General features: G+C 44.9%; 1 protein-coding gene across 1 annotated transcript in view; it reads left to right on the top strand.

Moving 5' to 3' along the window:
• The window catches only part of LOC126235011 (uncharacterized), a 473551-nt gene that overhangs the window by 290733 nt on the left and 166807 nt on the right, over positions 1-16011 (top strand). Inside the window, exon 23 of the mRNA XM_049943746.1 lies at positions 9886-10157. Within this exon, the coding sequence (XP_049799703.1) occupies positions 9886-10157 (272 nt within the window). The remainder of the gene's footprint in view (positions 1-9885; positions 10158-16011) is intronic.

Genomic DNA, 16011 nt, shown 5'->3' with positions numbered 1-16011 from the left:
GGCACCGAATAGGCTTTAATTGATCAAAATCGAACCAAGGAGAAACAGATGTCGTAACTGGAAGTTCTATCCATGCTAATATGTAAATGCAAAAATAACTCTTTTACGATTTCAATACTAACCCGCTGAACTTATTTTGACGAAATTTGAAACCTGAGGAAGAACATACACTATGTGATCAAAAGTACCCGGACACCCCCAAAAACATACGTTTTTCATATTAGGTGCATTGTGAACCCACCTACTGCCAGGTGCTCCATATCAGCCCCCTCAGCAATCATGGACATCGTGAGAGAGCAGAATGAAGCGCTCCGCGGAAATCAGGGACTTGGAACGTGCTCAGGAGATCGGGTGACACTTGTGTCATACGTCTGTACGCGAGATTTCCACACTCCTAAACATCTCTAGGTCCACTGTTTCCCATGTGATAATTAAGTGGCAACGTGAAGGGACATGTACAGCACAAAAGCGTACAGGCCCACCTCATCTGTTGACTGACAGAGACCGACGACAGTTGAAGAGGGTCGTAATGTGGAATAGGCAGACATCTATCCAGACCATCACACAGGACTTCCAAACTGCGTCAGGATGCACTGCAAGTACTATGACAGTTAGGCGGTAGGCGAGAAAGCTTGGATTTCATGGTCGAGTGGCTGCTCATAAGCCACACATCACGCCGGTAAATGCCAAACTACACCTCGCTTGGTGTAAAGGGGCGTCAACATTGGACGATTAAACAGTGGAAAAACGTTGTGTGGAGTGACGAATCAGGGTACACAATGTGGCGATCTGATGGCAGAGTGTCTGTATGAGAACGCCCGGTGAATGTCATCTGCCAGCGTGTGTAGTGCCAGTAGTAAAATTCGGAGGCGCTGGTGTTATAGTGTGGTATTGTTTTTCATGAAGGGGGCTTGCACCCCTTGTTCTTTTGCGTGGTACTATCACAGCGCAGGCCTACATTGTTGTTTTAAGCACCTTCTCGCTTCCCACTGGTGAAGAGCAATTCGGGGATGGCGATTGCATCTCTCAACGCAATCGAACACCTGTTCATAATGCAAGGTCTGTGGCGGAGTGGTTACACGACAGTAACATCCGTGTAATGGACTGGCCTGCACAGAGTCCTGACCTGTATCCTGTACAACACCTTTGGGATGTTTTGGAACGCCGACTTCTTGCCAGGCCTCACCGACCGACATCGATACCTCTCCTCAGTGCAGCACTCCGTGAAGAATGGGCTGCCATTCCCCAGGAAATCTTCCGGCACCTGTTTGAACGTATGCCTGCGAGAGTGGAAGCTGTAATCAACGCTAATAGTGGGCGAACACCTAATTGAATTTCAGAATTAGCATATGTCCGGATGCCTTTGATCACATAGTGTAGGCTATTTTAGAAAGTATGTAGTTGTTGTTGTTGTGTTGTTGTGGTCTTCAGTCCTGAGACTGGTTTGATGCAGCTCTCCATGCTACTCTGTCCTGTGCAAGCTTCTTCATCTCCCAGTACCAACTGCAACCTACATCCTTCTGAATCTGCTTAGTGTATTCATCTCTTGGTCTCCCTCTACGATTTTTACCCTCCACGCTGCCCTCCAATGCTAAATTTGTGATGTGTGTATGTAGTACAAGCGACGTATTGATTTGAAGAATATTACACGAATTATGGAAACGTACTTACTCTTTGCATGAGCTGTTTACTCTTTGACTTTGGTTTTTATTATATTTGTGAAAATGCTTTTATTGGTTGAATTGTGTTACGTGATATGATTCGAAGTAACGAATGCAATGTTTGTAAAGCCTTCATTGTGTTTAATGCACACTTACACACTGTTTGCTGCATAACGTCCACGTTGTATAACGTATAGCTACTTCAGTACCACGATGCAGTGATGCGCGCTTCTGTCCGTGACCCTCTGTACGCATTGCTCGGTAGCTACGCTGCGCATGCTGAAACATCGTGCGTTGGAACAGCTTCGACTGGGGAGAGCGAGACGCACATCACGAGCATGCTTACCCGAACAGTCACACACGTGATGTTAATGCACGTACAGTAGCTTACTTACTTACCGTGACTCATGTTAACAACAACACTGATAAGTGACAGCAGATGCAGGTAACAGCTAACGTCATCGTAAAAGATAAACATGTGTTCAAACTATCAAAAGACACTCCCTATGAAGTTTGGCATATTTCGCTCGTTACAAACAGTCAAACTTCTATCATATCATTGGTGAAAATTGGCAATTGAACCTAAATAATGAAAAGTGTGAGGTCGTCCACGTAAGTGCTAAAAGGAATCCGTTAAACTTAGATTGCACAATAAATCAGTCAAATCTAAAGGCCGCAAATTCAGCTAAATACCTAGTAATTAAATTACGAACAACTTAAATTGGAGAGAACACATCAAAAATGTGGAAGGTGAACCAAAGACTACTTTATATTGGCAGAGCACTTAGAAGATGCAACAGATCTCCTAATGAGACTGCCCGCACTACGCTTGTCCGTCCTCTTTTGGAGTACTGCTGCTCGCTGTAGGATCCTTACCAGATAGGATTAACGGAATACATCAAGAAAGTTCAGAGAGTGGCTGTACGTTTTGTACTATCGAGAAATAGGGGAGAGAGCGTCACGGATATGATACAGGATTTAGGATGGTAATCATTAAAATAAAGACCATTTCGTTGCGTCAAAATCTTCTCAGGAAATTTCAATCACCGGCTTTCTCCTTCACATGCGAAAATATTTTGTTGACGCCGACCTACATAGGGAGAAACGATCATCATAATGGAATAAGCGAAATCAGAGCTCACACGGAAAGATACAGGTGTACCTATTCTCCGCGCGCTGTTCGACAATGGAATAATAGAGGATTAGTGCGAAGGTTGTACGATGAACCCTCTTACAAGGACTTAAGTGTGATTTGCAGAGCAGCCATGCAGATCTAGATTAAATCTGCATGGGAACATACGACATTTATTGGCATGAAATAACTGTATCGAAATCCGTCACATTTATCGAACACCACCGTTAGCCAGCTGATGGCTTGACACTCTGGCATGAAGTCTCTCTCTCTCTCTGTAACTAACAGGCTCACACTCAGTAAGCTACCATAGTCTCCGAGGACACAGGAAAGTGCTAAGTAGGACTCCACACCTGGATCCTTGAACGCAGTTCTCGCTACGGTCGCAGGTTCGAATCCTGCCTCTGGCATAGATGTGTGTGATGTCCTTAGGTTAGTTAGGTTACGTAGTTCTAAGTTCTAGGCGACTGATGACCTCAGAAGTTAAGTCCCATAATGCTCAGAGCCATTTGAACCATTTTTTCTTACGTTCGCAATGAAGACGACAGCGCCCCTCCAGAGGCCACAGGCTCTCCACCGCACAGTGGCTGTTGGCCAACTGCCCGATTTCGGCAGCTCCCTGCCATTCGCGAAATTGTTCAGCAAATGGGGTTTCTAGCCAGTCAAATTAAGGAGCAGAATGTAGAAATTTTCACTGGCCATTCCCTTCACCCGCTTAGTTGCCGCGCTTCTGTAAGGTGCAGCCCCCTAGTGGAACATGAAGAACTTTTTCTGCAACAGCCGGCTTGGGGAATTTCTCTCCCTGTAAACCATCCTAGTCGGCTCCAACAGGAACCCGTATAGAAGCATTAGCAAAAATGCAGCCGAACAAAAAGCCCCATTCCCCTGCCGCCAGAAACTGGCTGAGACGGATAAGACTCTTCCCACAAACGTTACGTCATTCTGACGTCACACGCAATATAGACGACTGCAGAAACTCCTATTGACGTTGGGACAAGGAACAGTAGGGGTTTTAGATCCACTCTCAGCAATTTAAGCTGTATTCTTAGGTTTCTGCCTAACCATGCAATCGGAAGTCGCCACATATTCGGAAATAAGGACTCAAATGCTTATGGCAAGGAAGAAAATTAATTTTGTTGCTGCTAGATTTAGTCGCTACAATTTAAGCTGCCGTCTTAGGTTCCTGTTTAACCACACACTCAGAAATCGCTAAATATTTATGGCATTCTTCCTTTTCTAATCAGAGGGAAATGTAAATAACAATAAATGTTGCTGAACTCACTTCTATTACATTCACAATAAAGTCCCATGATCTCTTAACAACGCTGACATGAAATAAAAAGTATTTGCATGTGGCGAGAAGCAAACCTACAGCTTTCAACTACAGAAATCATTATGTCATCGATTACTCTACTATTCTGTCGTGTGAAACTAGTCTCCTGTCTTAGTTACCATAGCAACTCTTGACGGCTTATATGACTGACGCGTTGTTAACTGAGATTTAATTACAAAGGTGACGTGTCTGTGATAAATTTCCAGTGTTTAGTTACCCTGAAACGCCATACTGCAAATTATAACACAAGACGGCTTCATGCTTAATTTGTAAATTATGGACTATTCCAACTCACTACTGAGAGAACATTCTCATATGAAGGCATTAACCGACGATAAATAATTATGTGACCTTTAGTTATAATAATTGTAATAAATCATTCCAAGAATGACGTGTATTTTATAAATATTCGCTATATGTGCATGAAGTCTTGTGAGATGTCCATATCGAACGCTAATTAAAGTCCACAGCAGCCCTTGCTGTTGATACTGCGCGTGACATCAAAATGACGTCACATATGCGGGAATTATGAAACGAGCGGTGCCCGGCTGAGACGATTACAATACTGAAAGAGCACTTGAGCTTTTGGACATATAGGAAAAAATGCGCTACAATTGTGGCAGGCACGTCGAGCGCACTTGTCTGTTGTACTCACTTTGCGCACCCCAGGCAACAGCTTCTTAAACTCTTCGAGTCGGAATTTTTAGGGCCGCTGTACATCTCGTTCGTCGTAGAAAATTAAACGGTGCGTTTGGCGCAAGCTTCAAATGGTTCAGATAGCTCCAACCAGTATGGGACTTAACATCTGAGGTCATCAGTCCCCTAGACTTAGAGTCAAATGACAACCTTAAACTTGTAATAACAAATCGAAATTTCGCGCCGTTATCCTGTGAGTTAGTAAGCGTGCTACAAACAGCCTGCAGAATGGCCTGTTGGTGGCAACGTAGTGCAGACGCACACATACCGTCGCAGTATCAGTATAAAGATGGCCGCCCCATTTGCGACTTACACCAGGGAAGAACAGCGTTCTTTAGTTCGGTTTTTGCATAGTGAAGGTGTGAAACCTATTGAAATTCATCGACGAATGAAGATTCAGTACGGTGATGCACGTTTGTCGCAGCATCAAGTCTACGAATGGAGTAGGAAGTTCGTAAATGGTGTAACTTCAGTGGAAGATGCTCCTCGTCCAGGTCATGCAGAACGAGTTGTGACTCCACAGAACATTGCAGCAGTTGAAGCCATAGTGAAGGAAAACCGCCGAGTGACACTTAATGACATTGCAGTTTTTTACAGATTAGTCACGGGTCAGCACACCACATTGTGCATGATGTGCTCCAGTTTCACAAAGTGTCTGCATGATGGGTGCCACGGCAGCTGACTCCTGAAATGAGAGAACGACGTGTTGATGCTTGTGAAGAACTTCTTCGGCGCTTTGAACGAGAAGGTGATTGCTTCATTGCACGAATCGTTACTGGGGACGAAACCTGGGTTCACTTCCACCAACCGGAAACGAAGAGGGCGAACAACGAATGGCGCCATTCCTCATCACCAAAACAAAAGATGTTTCGAACAGAACCATCAGCAGGGAAGGTTATGCTGACTCTCTTTTGGGACGCAAAAAGCGTCATTTTGGAGAATTACCTACCTACAGGGAGCACTGTCACCAGTGTATCAGACGCAGATCTCCTAAAAAATCATCTGTAGCCTGCAATCAAATCAAAGCGATGTGGATTGCTATCAGCAGGCGTCCTTTTGGAACATGACAAAGCAAGGTCCCTTGCCAGCCGGAGTGGCCGAGCGGTTCTAGGCGCTTCAGTCTGGAACCGCGCGACCGCTACGGTCGCAGGTTCGAATCCTGCCTCGGGCATTGATGTGTGTGATGTCCTTAGGTTAGTTAGGTTTAAGTAGTTCTAAGTCTAGGGGACTGATGACCTCAGAAATTAAGTCCCATAGTGCTCAGAGCCATTTGAACCATTTGAACCAAGGTCCCACACTGCCTGTACAACAGTTGCAAGAATCACAGACTTGCATTCTGAGTGTCTTCCTTATCCACCATACTCACCAGACCTTGCCCCAAGTGATTTCCATATGTTTGGACCACTCAAAGACGTAATGAGAGGAAAGACGTTCCGTTCAGAAGAAGAGGTACGCCACGCGGTGCATGAGTGGTTGCGCGGACTACCAAAAGAATTTTTTCTAAAGGAATTTATGCGCTTTGTAAGCGCTGGAGGACCTTCATTGAGCGTGGGCGAGATTATGTTGAAAAGTGATACAGCTTTGTACCACTTCTGCACAATAAATAATATTTAAAAAAAATATTTAAGGTTTTCATTTGACTCGCCCTAGTACTTAAACCTAACCAACCTAAGGACATCACACTCATCCATTCCCGAGGCAGGGTTCGAACCAGCGACCGTAACAGCAGCGCGGTTCCGGACAGAAGCGCCTAAAACCGCTCGGCCACCAAGGCCGGCTTGGCGCAAGGAAGTACACTACTGGCCATTCAAATTGCTATACCACGAAGATGACGTGATACAGACGCGAAATTTAACGAACAGGAAGAAGATGCTGTGATATGCAAATGATTAGCTTTTCAGAGCATTCACACAAGGTTGGCGCCGGTGGCGACACCTACGACGTGCTGACATGAGGACAGTTTCCAACCGATTTCTCATACACAAACAGCAGTTGACCGGCGTTGCCTGGAGAAACGATGTTGTGATGCCTCGTGTAAGGAGGAGAAATGCGTACCATCACGTTTCCGACTTTGGTAAAGGTCGGACTGTAGCCTATCGCGATTGCGGTTGATCGTATCGCGACACATCTGCTCGCGTTGGTCGAGATCCAATGACTGTTAGCAGAATATGGAATCGGTGGGTTCAGGAGGGTAATACGGAACGCCGTGCTGGATCCCAACGGTCTCGTGTCACTAGCAGTCGAGATGACAGGCATCTTATCCGCATGGTTGTAACGCAGGGCCGGCCAGAAATTCTGCACGCGTGCGGTGCTCCTGCACATGTGCAACTTCCGGGTCACAGCGTGCACGCCGCAGCCGTCAGCGTTCATGTAGTGCACGTTTCTACGCACAGATGTCGCTTTATCCACTTGCTGAGATACTCTGTACCGGCGTATTCTAGTGCTCTTTCCACAGCTTGCAAGCCAACCATGGGAAGGTATTTCGCGTATTAAACATTTAAAATACTGTCACAGTCTACTCACTGAGACGTCTACTTTTATGTTAACAGTTTAACCCAGTAAGACAAGTAATACAGTTAACAACCGTGGGCTTTGAAACTTCCTGGCAGATTAAAACTGTGTGCCCGACCGAGACTCGAACTCGGGGCCTTTGCCTTTCGCGGGCAAGTGCTCTACCAACTGAGCTACCGAAGCACGACTCACGCCCGGTACTCACGAGTTCGAGTCTCGGTCGGGCACACAGTTTTAATCTGCCAGGAAGTTTCATATCAGCGCACACTCCGCTGCAGAGTGAAAATCTCATTCTGGAAACATCCCCCAGGCTGTGGCTAAGCCATGGCTCCGCAATATCCTTTCTTTCAGGAGTGCTAGTTCTGCATGGTTCGCAGGAGAGCTTCTGTAAAGTTTGGAAGGTAGGAGACGAGGCACTGGCAGAAGTAAAGCTGTGAGTACCGGGCGTGAGTCGTGCTTCGGTAGCTCAGTTGGTAGAGCACTTGCCCGCGAAAGGCAAAGGTCCCGAGTTCGAGTCTCGGTCGGGCACACAGTTTTAATCTGCCAGGAAGTTTCATATCAGCGCACACTCCGCTGCAGAGTGAAAATCTCAAACCGTGGGCTTTTATTAAGGCAGCTTGACTGACGGCACGTAAATACGCGTAATGTTTTTGATCTAGTATTTAAGAAAGAGAGCACTTAGCGACTTCCAACGAACCTTAGTCATGATTTCAAATAACATTAAACCAATGCAACGTTTCCTATAACTAATTCTCTTTGCCCTCAGTTACACCCACACAATTTCTGTCTCACTGACCTCTGAACAGAATGACAACCGCAGACCTTTCGATGATGACCTGTACCATTATTGCTATATCTTTCATCATTTCCGTCTGAAATCTGCATAATAACTAACAATTAGATGAATGTTATGTTTTATCGACTTCAGCTGAGCGTAGCCCTTCACACATTAAAAAAAAAAATCTAACCCTAAATGTAAGTATACAACTATCGGTTTAATGACCAATTTTCCTGATAATAATGTAACATGGAGCAGAATGAGGCAATAATGCACAGTTAGTAAACAATAATTTTTAATTATGAAAGGAATATCCAAACACGTTTATCACTGGTCATGAGAAATGATATAGTTAATATCGGGCACAAAAGCACGGCTCATTAACAAACGCATGCAGTTGCGGGAGATTTTCATCACTGATGCTTGATCGAAAAGACTGAAAACATAGATCTGCCGTCCTTTGCTTTTTCACAGTACCTGCCATTTCTCAGTATTTCTCTGTTAAGGTTACGGTCACCAGGGGTAAACGAGACTGGGTATGTTGCGCTCTTGCTTGTACCACATAAACAGGGAAGAGGAGCCGCCGCCGTTCATTAAGACACATGTCTAATAACAGTAGTCGCTGTCGCTCTCTTTCGCACACGTGCGCACATGTGCAGCACTTCCGCACGTCTGCACACTGTGCAGCGTTTGGCCGGCCCTGCTGTAACGGATCGATCCCTGAGTCAACAGATGGGGACGTTTGCAAGACGACAACGATCTACACGAACAGTTCGACGACGTTTGCAGCAGCATGGACTATCAGCTCGGAGACCATAGCTGCGGTTACCCTTGTCGCTGCATCACAGACAGGAGCGCCTGCGATGGTGTACTCAACGACGAACCTGGGTGCACGAATGGCAAAACGTAATTTTTTCGGATAAATCCAGGTTCTGTTTACAGCATCATGATGGTTGCATCCGTGTTTGGCGGCATCGCGGTGAACGCACATTGGAAGCGTGTATTCGTCATCGTCGTACTGGCGTATCACCCGGCGTGATGGTATGGGCTGCCATTGGTTACACGTCTCGATCACCTCTTGTTCGCATTGACGGCACTTTGAACAGTGGACGTTACACTTCACATGTGTTATGACCCGTGGCTCTACCCTTCATTCGATCCCTGCGAAACCCTACATTTCAGCAGGATAATGCACGACCGCATGTTTCAGGTCCTGTACGGGCCTTTCTGGATACAGAAAATGTTCGACTGCTGCCCCGTACAGCACATTCTCCAGATCTCTCACCAATTGAAAACGTCTGGTTAATGGTGGCCGAGCAACTGGCTCGTCACAATACGCCAGTCGCTACTCTTGACGAACTATGGTATCGTGGTGAAGCTGCATGGGCAGCTGTACCTGTACACGCCATCCAAGCTCTGTTTGACTCAATGCCCAGGCGTATCAAGGCCGTTATTAGGGCTACAGGTGGTTGTTCTGGGTACTGATTTCTCAGGATTTATGCACCCAAATTGCGTGAAAATGTAATCACACGTCAGTTCCAGTATAATATATTTGTCAAATGAATACCAGTTTATCATCTGAGTTTCTTCTTGGTGTAGCAGTTGTAATGGCCAGTACTGTAGCTCTTGTCAATTGTCGTGAGGTGTCGTTCATTGTTTTGTTTTGTTTGTCACTCGGTAGGCCAATACAAGATTCGGCGACATTCTGGGTACACTGTGTGCATCGGCGCCCCCACGACTCGGCTGTACGTAAAGGTTTCCACTGTGCCAACAGGAGCTGGAGAGCACGGCGGCGGACGGCCCGTCGCCGGACATCGTGCAGCCGCCGGCGGGCTTCGCAGACTCCCCGGAGGGCCCCCGCCAGCAGGCGCAGCAGCAGCAGCAGCAGCAGCCGCGGCTCTACAAGAAGGCGGACCGCCGCTTCCGGTCGGAGGAGCGCCACGGCGAACGACGGCACGCGCACTCCACCGGCCGCTACCGCTGCGACGGCGCGCGGGCCAAGTCCGAGGAGCGGGGGCGCGGCCGCGAGGACCGCGTGCGCCTCAGGTTGGTAGCCCTGCCCGAAGCTGCCTCCTACATTACAAACTATGGGCGACTGTCTAAATGCCGAGTACGAGGAGGGAGCCGCGGGCGCACTGACCGCCCAGCTGAGTTCGGTCACCCTACCACATCATCATCATCAGTTATCTGCTGTATTAGCAGGTCCTTTGCCTCTCCATTTTCTCCGATCCATTGCTTCCTTCTTAAGGCTGCTGTATGCTCTACCGTCCATCATGTCACCCAGTATCTGGAATCCCTTCCTTCCTCACTTCCTTTTCCCTTTCTACATAACTTTCTAAAACTGTTTTTATCAGTCCGTCATTCTTTCTTAATATATGCCCAATCCAATTTCTTTTTCTTCTCTTTATTACATCTAGTAACTGTCTTTTCTCTCCCACTCTTCTCAGTACCTCTTCATTTTTTACTTTGTCCATCCAACTTATTCTTTCCATCCTCCGCAATGTCCAGATCTCAAAAGCCTCCAGCCTTTCTCTGTCTTTCTTCCTCATAGTCCATGTATCAGCGCCATATTGAAGAACACTCCGTACAAGGCATTTTATGAGTCTCTTCCTGAGTTCTCTGTCCAGACCGCTGCAGAAAATTCTTCTTTTCTTATAAAACGCCTCTTTTGCCATTGCTATCCTTGTTTTAATTTCTGTGGTGCACTTCCAGTCGGTGTCTATCCTGCTTCCAAGATACTTAAAATTTTGCACGTGTTCCAGTATTTCTCCATTCAGCATAATTTTTATTCCCTTATTTCCTCCTAGTGCAATACTTTTGTTTTATTTGTGTTAATTTTCATTCCATATTTTTTTCCGTTAGTTTCAATGGTGTCCACCTGTAATTCTTTTTCCCCTGTGGCTAGAAGGACCATGTCATCAGCAAACCTCAAACACCCTACTCTTCTCCCTCCAATTTCTACGCTTTTGTTATCTAATGAGCATTGGTCAGTCATATTTTCCAAGTAGAGGTTGAAAAGAGTAGGTGATAGACAGCATCCTTGTCTTACTCCTTTTCCTAGTCCGATCTAGTTTGTACTTTCTCCTCTCACTTTAATTTAAACTTTTTGATTAAGATATAATGAGTCTACAAGTCTTCTGGTTTTCAAGTCCACTCTCTTTTCCCTCATTATAGTCGCCAGCTTGTCCCAAACCACATTGTCAAATGCCTTTTCTAGATCGATGAAGCACATATATAGGTCTCTTCCTTTTTCAATAAACCTTTCTCCCAAGATTCGTAGGAGCCCTATTGCATCTCTTCTGCCCGTATTCCGTGTAAAGCCAAACTGCTCCTCGCCAAGATTCTCCTCCATCACTTTTTCAAGTCTTTTATTAATTATTCTTAACATCACTTTGGCTGCATGTGAAATGAGGCTGATTGTCCTACCACATATTGCCTCGTAAGTGATAAATCGCAAACCAGTACAAAGCGGCAGCTCTGAAGAGTGGGACTCCGGCCTCTAGAATTGCGTGCGGTTCAGACTGCTCTACCTGTTTCTCATTGCCTCATACACTGTCTGACTGAAAAAGTGAAGCAGCCAGAACACGTGGTTGGGTAGCTCTACATGTTGTAGAGGGGGCTTAGTAGATCAAGTTTTACGTAGGAATCCATGTCCAGAAAGGTCATCCAGCGACGCTACAGTGCGTCAAAGTTGTAGCACCGGCGCCTGTAAATGGAAGCCAACGCATATACAGGGTGATTCTGTGATGATGTTACAATCTTTGCAGGATGATGGAGGAGGATAATGTATCAATTTGAAATAAGGGTCTCTGTAATGGAAACGAACGAGTCGAAAGTTGTAACGGAAAATCGTTCTGATACCTCTGACAGTTGAATTCATGTACCGGTACGGTTGTTGACCAGACTATAGGGTAGACAACTCTCGGGGATGCTAGAATGGACCAAAACCAGAAAAAATGTCTATTAAACATGGGCTAAAATGTATACATTAAGAACTCTGAGCACTTGTTCAGTGAGGAGATGTGTTTGACGCTATCGAAGATGAACAAGTGCTCGTAGCTCGCCAGGTATGCATTTAAGAGCCCTTGTTTACTACACGTGTTTTTGCCTGTACTACCATCTCTGCATTCCATTAGAACTACTGATAGCCTTTGGAGAGCTAGTCCTGACAAAACTCTACCATATGGTGAGCAGGATGTATGAGACAGGCGAAATAGCCTCACACTTCAAGAAGAATATAATAATCCCAGTCCCAAAGAAATCAGGTGTTGATAGATGTGAAAATTACCGAGCTATCAGTTTAATAAGCCACAGGTGCAAAATACTAACACGAATTCTTTACAGACGAATGGAAAACTGGTAGAAGCCGACCGCGGGGAAGATCAGTTTGGATTCCGTAGAAGTGTTGGAACACGTGAGGCAATACTGACCCTGCGACTTATCTTAGAAGAAAGATTAAGGAAAGGCAAACCTACGTTTCTAGCATTTGTAGACTTAGAGAAAGCTTTTGACAATGTTGACTGGAATACTCTCTTTCAAATTCTGAAGGTGGTAGGGGTAAAATACAGGGAGCGAAAGGCTATTTACAGTTTGTACAGAAACCAGATGGCAGTTATAAGAGTTGAGGGACATGAAAGGGAAGCAGTGGTTGGGAAGGGAGTGAGACAGGGTTGTAGCCTCTCCCCGATGTTATTCAATCTGTATATTGAGCAAGCAGTAAAGGAAACAAAAGAAAAGTTCGGAGTAGGCATTAAAATCCATGGAGAAGAAATAAAAACTTTGAGGTTCGCCGATGACATTGTAATTCTGTCAGAGACAGAAAAGTACCTGGAAGAGCAGTTGAACGGAATGCACAGTGTCTTGAAAGGAGGATATAAGATAAACATCAACAAAAGCAAAACGAGGATAATGGAATGTAGTCGAATTAAGTCGGGCGATGCTGAGGGAATTACATTAGGAAATGAGACGTTTAAAGTAGTAAAGGAGTTTTGCTATTTGGGGAGCAAAATAACTGATGATGGTCTAAGTAGAGAGGACATAAAATGTAGACTGGCAATGGCAAGGAAAGCGTTTCTGAAGAAGAGAAATTTGTTAACATCGAGTTCAGATTTAAATGTCAGGAAGTCGTTTCTGAAAGTATTTGTATGGAATGTAGCCATGTATGGAAGTGAAACGTGGACGATAAATAATTTAGACCAGAAGAGAATAGAAGTTTTCGAAATTTGTTGCTACAGAAGAATGCTGAAGATTACATGGGTAGATCACATAACTAATGAGGAGGTACTGAATAGAATTGGAGAGAAGAGAAATTTGTGGCATAACTTGACTAGAAGAAGGGATAGGTTGGTAGGGCATATTCTGAGGCATCAAGGGATCACCAATTTACTATTGGAGGGCAGCGTGGAGGGTAAAAATCGTAGAGGGAGACCAAGAGATGAGTACACTAATCAGATTCAGAAGGATGTAGGTTGCAGTAGCTAACGCAAATGATAGAGTAGTATGGAGAGCTGCATCAAACCAGCCTCTGGACTGAAGACCACAACAACAACAACCATCTCTGAAAGTTGCATGTATCACGTTCTTAGCAACAATAGTACCAGTACATGTATTTCACTGTGAGAGGTATCAGAACGGTTTCCGCTTATACCTTTCGGCCTATTTGTTTCCGGAACAAGGACCCTTACGTCAAATTGATACATTTATCCTTTCCCGTCACCCTAGGACTTCCATGACACCATCACGGAATCATCCTGTATATACATACATTTACTAGCACCGGCGCTTATAACACCAACGCTCCGTAGTGACGTTGGATGACATTTTCGCTGTTCCTGTGTAAAATTTAATCTATTAAGTCAGCACCACAACTTCTAGAAGTGTGTAATCTGAATTGTGAAAAACCGCTATGTAATAGATACGAACAGCGTCACATGTTAAAAGATCACTGTGTAGGATACGGAGATACCGCATTTTCTCGTGTAACAGCGTTATCAGCACCTGACAGAGTTGGAAAGGGGCTTAGTTGAGGGTCTCCATTTGGCCAGCAGTTGGAATCGTGCAACATCCACAGTTGCGGGGCGTTCTCATATGACAGTGGCCGGATGCTGCACTGTATGGGAGCGTCACAGCAGGCATATTCGTTGTCAAGATATCCGGTCGATTGACCCTAGCAGTCGAGACTAAGAACATCAAATTTCCTTCACATTTGCGTCCACCGTCCGAGTACAAGTAATGCAGTTCCTGTAAGAATCTGTCCCCTCTCGCACCACTGGTCGAAATCTTATTTATTACATTCCAGTCTATTACTTATCATTTAAACAGGAACTGTATTATTCTTCCACAAATTATTACAATCAACAGCATGTTTATCGATACGTCGTCATTTAATTATTCAACATACGTTATTATATCCAACACAATGTTGTATACTGCTGTTACTGGCAGGAGCTAGACTACGGAATTGCCACCTCATACGTAGGCTGCCGTAAACAACACCACACAAACGGCTACGTTTAGAATCATACCGTGCTGATGAGTTTCTCCGCAATGAGTTCAGCTACCAGTCCAGGTTCAGCGCTACCGCGGATGACCGTCGTTGGCGAGTACGGAGGTGACATGGAGAGATGTCCCAGTCTTCCAGTGTTCCGGGAAGGAACAGTGGTATTAAAATCCAGCGTCATGTCATGGGGAGCCGTCGTGAAAATGCAATCACATGTCAGTTGTAGTATAATATATTTGTCCAATGAATAACTGGTTATCATCTGCATTTCTTCTTGGTGTAGCAATTTTAATGGCCAGTAGTTTATCTACGGCGCATAATAATACTGTCCGAACCCACTCTGAGCTCCGACTCGACCATTACTTATGTGAGTGCTGACGCAAGTGACACTCTGCAGCTACTGGCGTGTCGTAAATTTTCAGAAGTGTTCGGTTCATATCAATAATCCAAACGACAGTTGGTTCATAAATTAACAAATCTCTTGCATTTATAAAGTTCCACAACAGTATCTCTCCCACGTAATACTTCCCCTTTGTCGTCCTAACTTTCCATCATTACTTGTTGCTGGTTTTTTTTCTATTCGTCGGGCAAGAGTCTAAAACTGTAAATTTTTATACAAATGACATGGTCATTTTCTAGACATGTTATGTTTGTCCTAGGGAATTGATCGTTACCCAGTCAATATATGAATGAAATCTCCGTACTCCATATTTCAGTAGTAGGAGGAGGTGGGGGGGGGGGGGGGGGGGAAGGGTAAGTGCCCTCTCTTGTCGTCCCTTGCAGACGCCTATAACCGCATTACCTACGACCTACGAGCTTCAAAATCGTCTCAATATTCTTCAGTACATTAGTAGCCCACTTTTTCTACATGGATCTGGATATTACCTTAAACTTAGAAATGTCTACTCTTTACCGTTACTAAATTCCCATCCGAAGCTATGTCCGCTCCTGGGTACGCAGCACAATCCGATATCTTATTGCGGAATCTCTGTCTGAGCATGATGTAATCCAACTAGAGTCTTTCCATGTCTCCAGGTCTGTTCTAAGTATGCCTGCTCCCCTTGTGACTCTTTAACAGTGTATTAGGTATTACTAAATTTTCATCTCGCCTTTCAAACTCATATACTCATATACTTTATACCTCTTCATCTTCTGCTAGCGACACTGGCATGTATAGCTGAACTATTGTTGCTGGCATTTGGATGCTGTAGATTCTATGAGAATAATTCTTCCACTGAAATGTTCACTCTCTACGCTACCGTCCTGTTCATAATAAATCATGGGGCAAATTATGAATTCAGAGATCATCATCACACTTTTTTCATCACAGGCCACGTATCTTATGGATATTCATTATTAGCCTTTAATGCAGTCATGCCATTGCCTTCTGTATCCCCACAC

This window comes from Schistocerca nitens, chromosome 2, assembly GCF_023898315.1.
Source record: "Schistocerca nitens isolate TAMUIC-IGC-003100 chromosome 2, iqSchNite1.1, whole genome shotgun sequence".
Taxonomy (NCBI): Eukaryota; Metazoa; Arthropoda; class Insecta; order Orthoptera; family Acrididae; genus Schistocerca; species Schistocerca nitens.
Note: the sequence above shows the minus strand (reverse complement) of the source record. Positions and strands in the feature narration are given on the sequence as shown.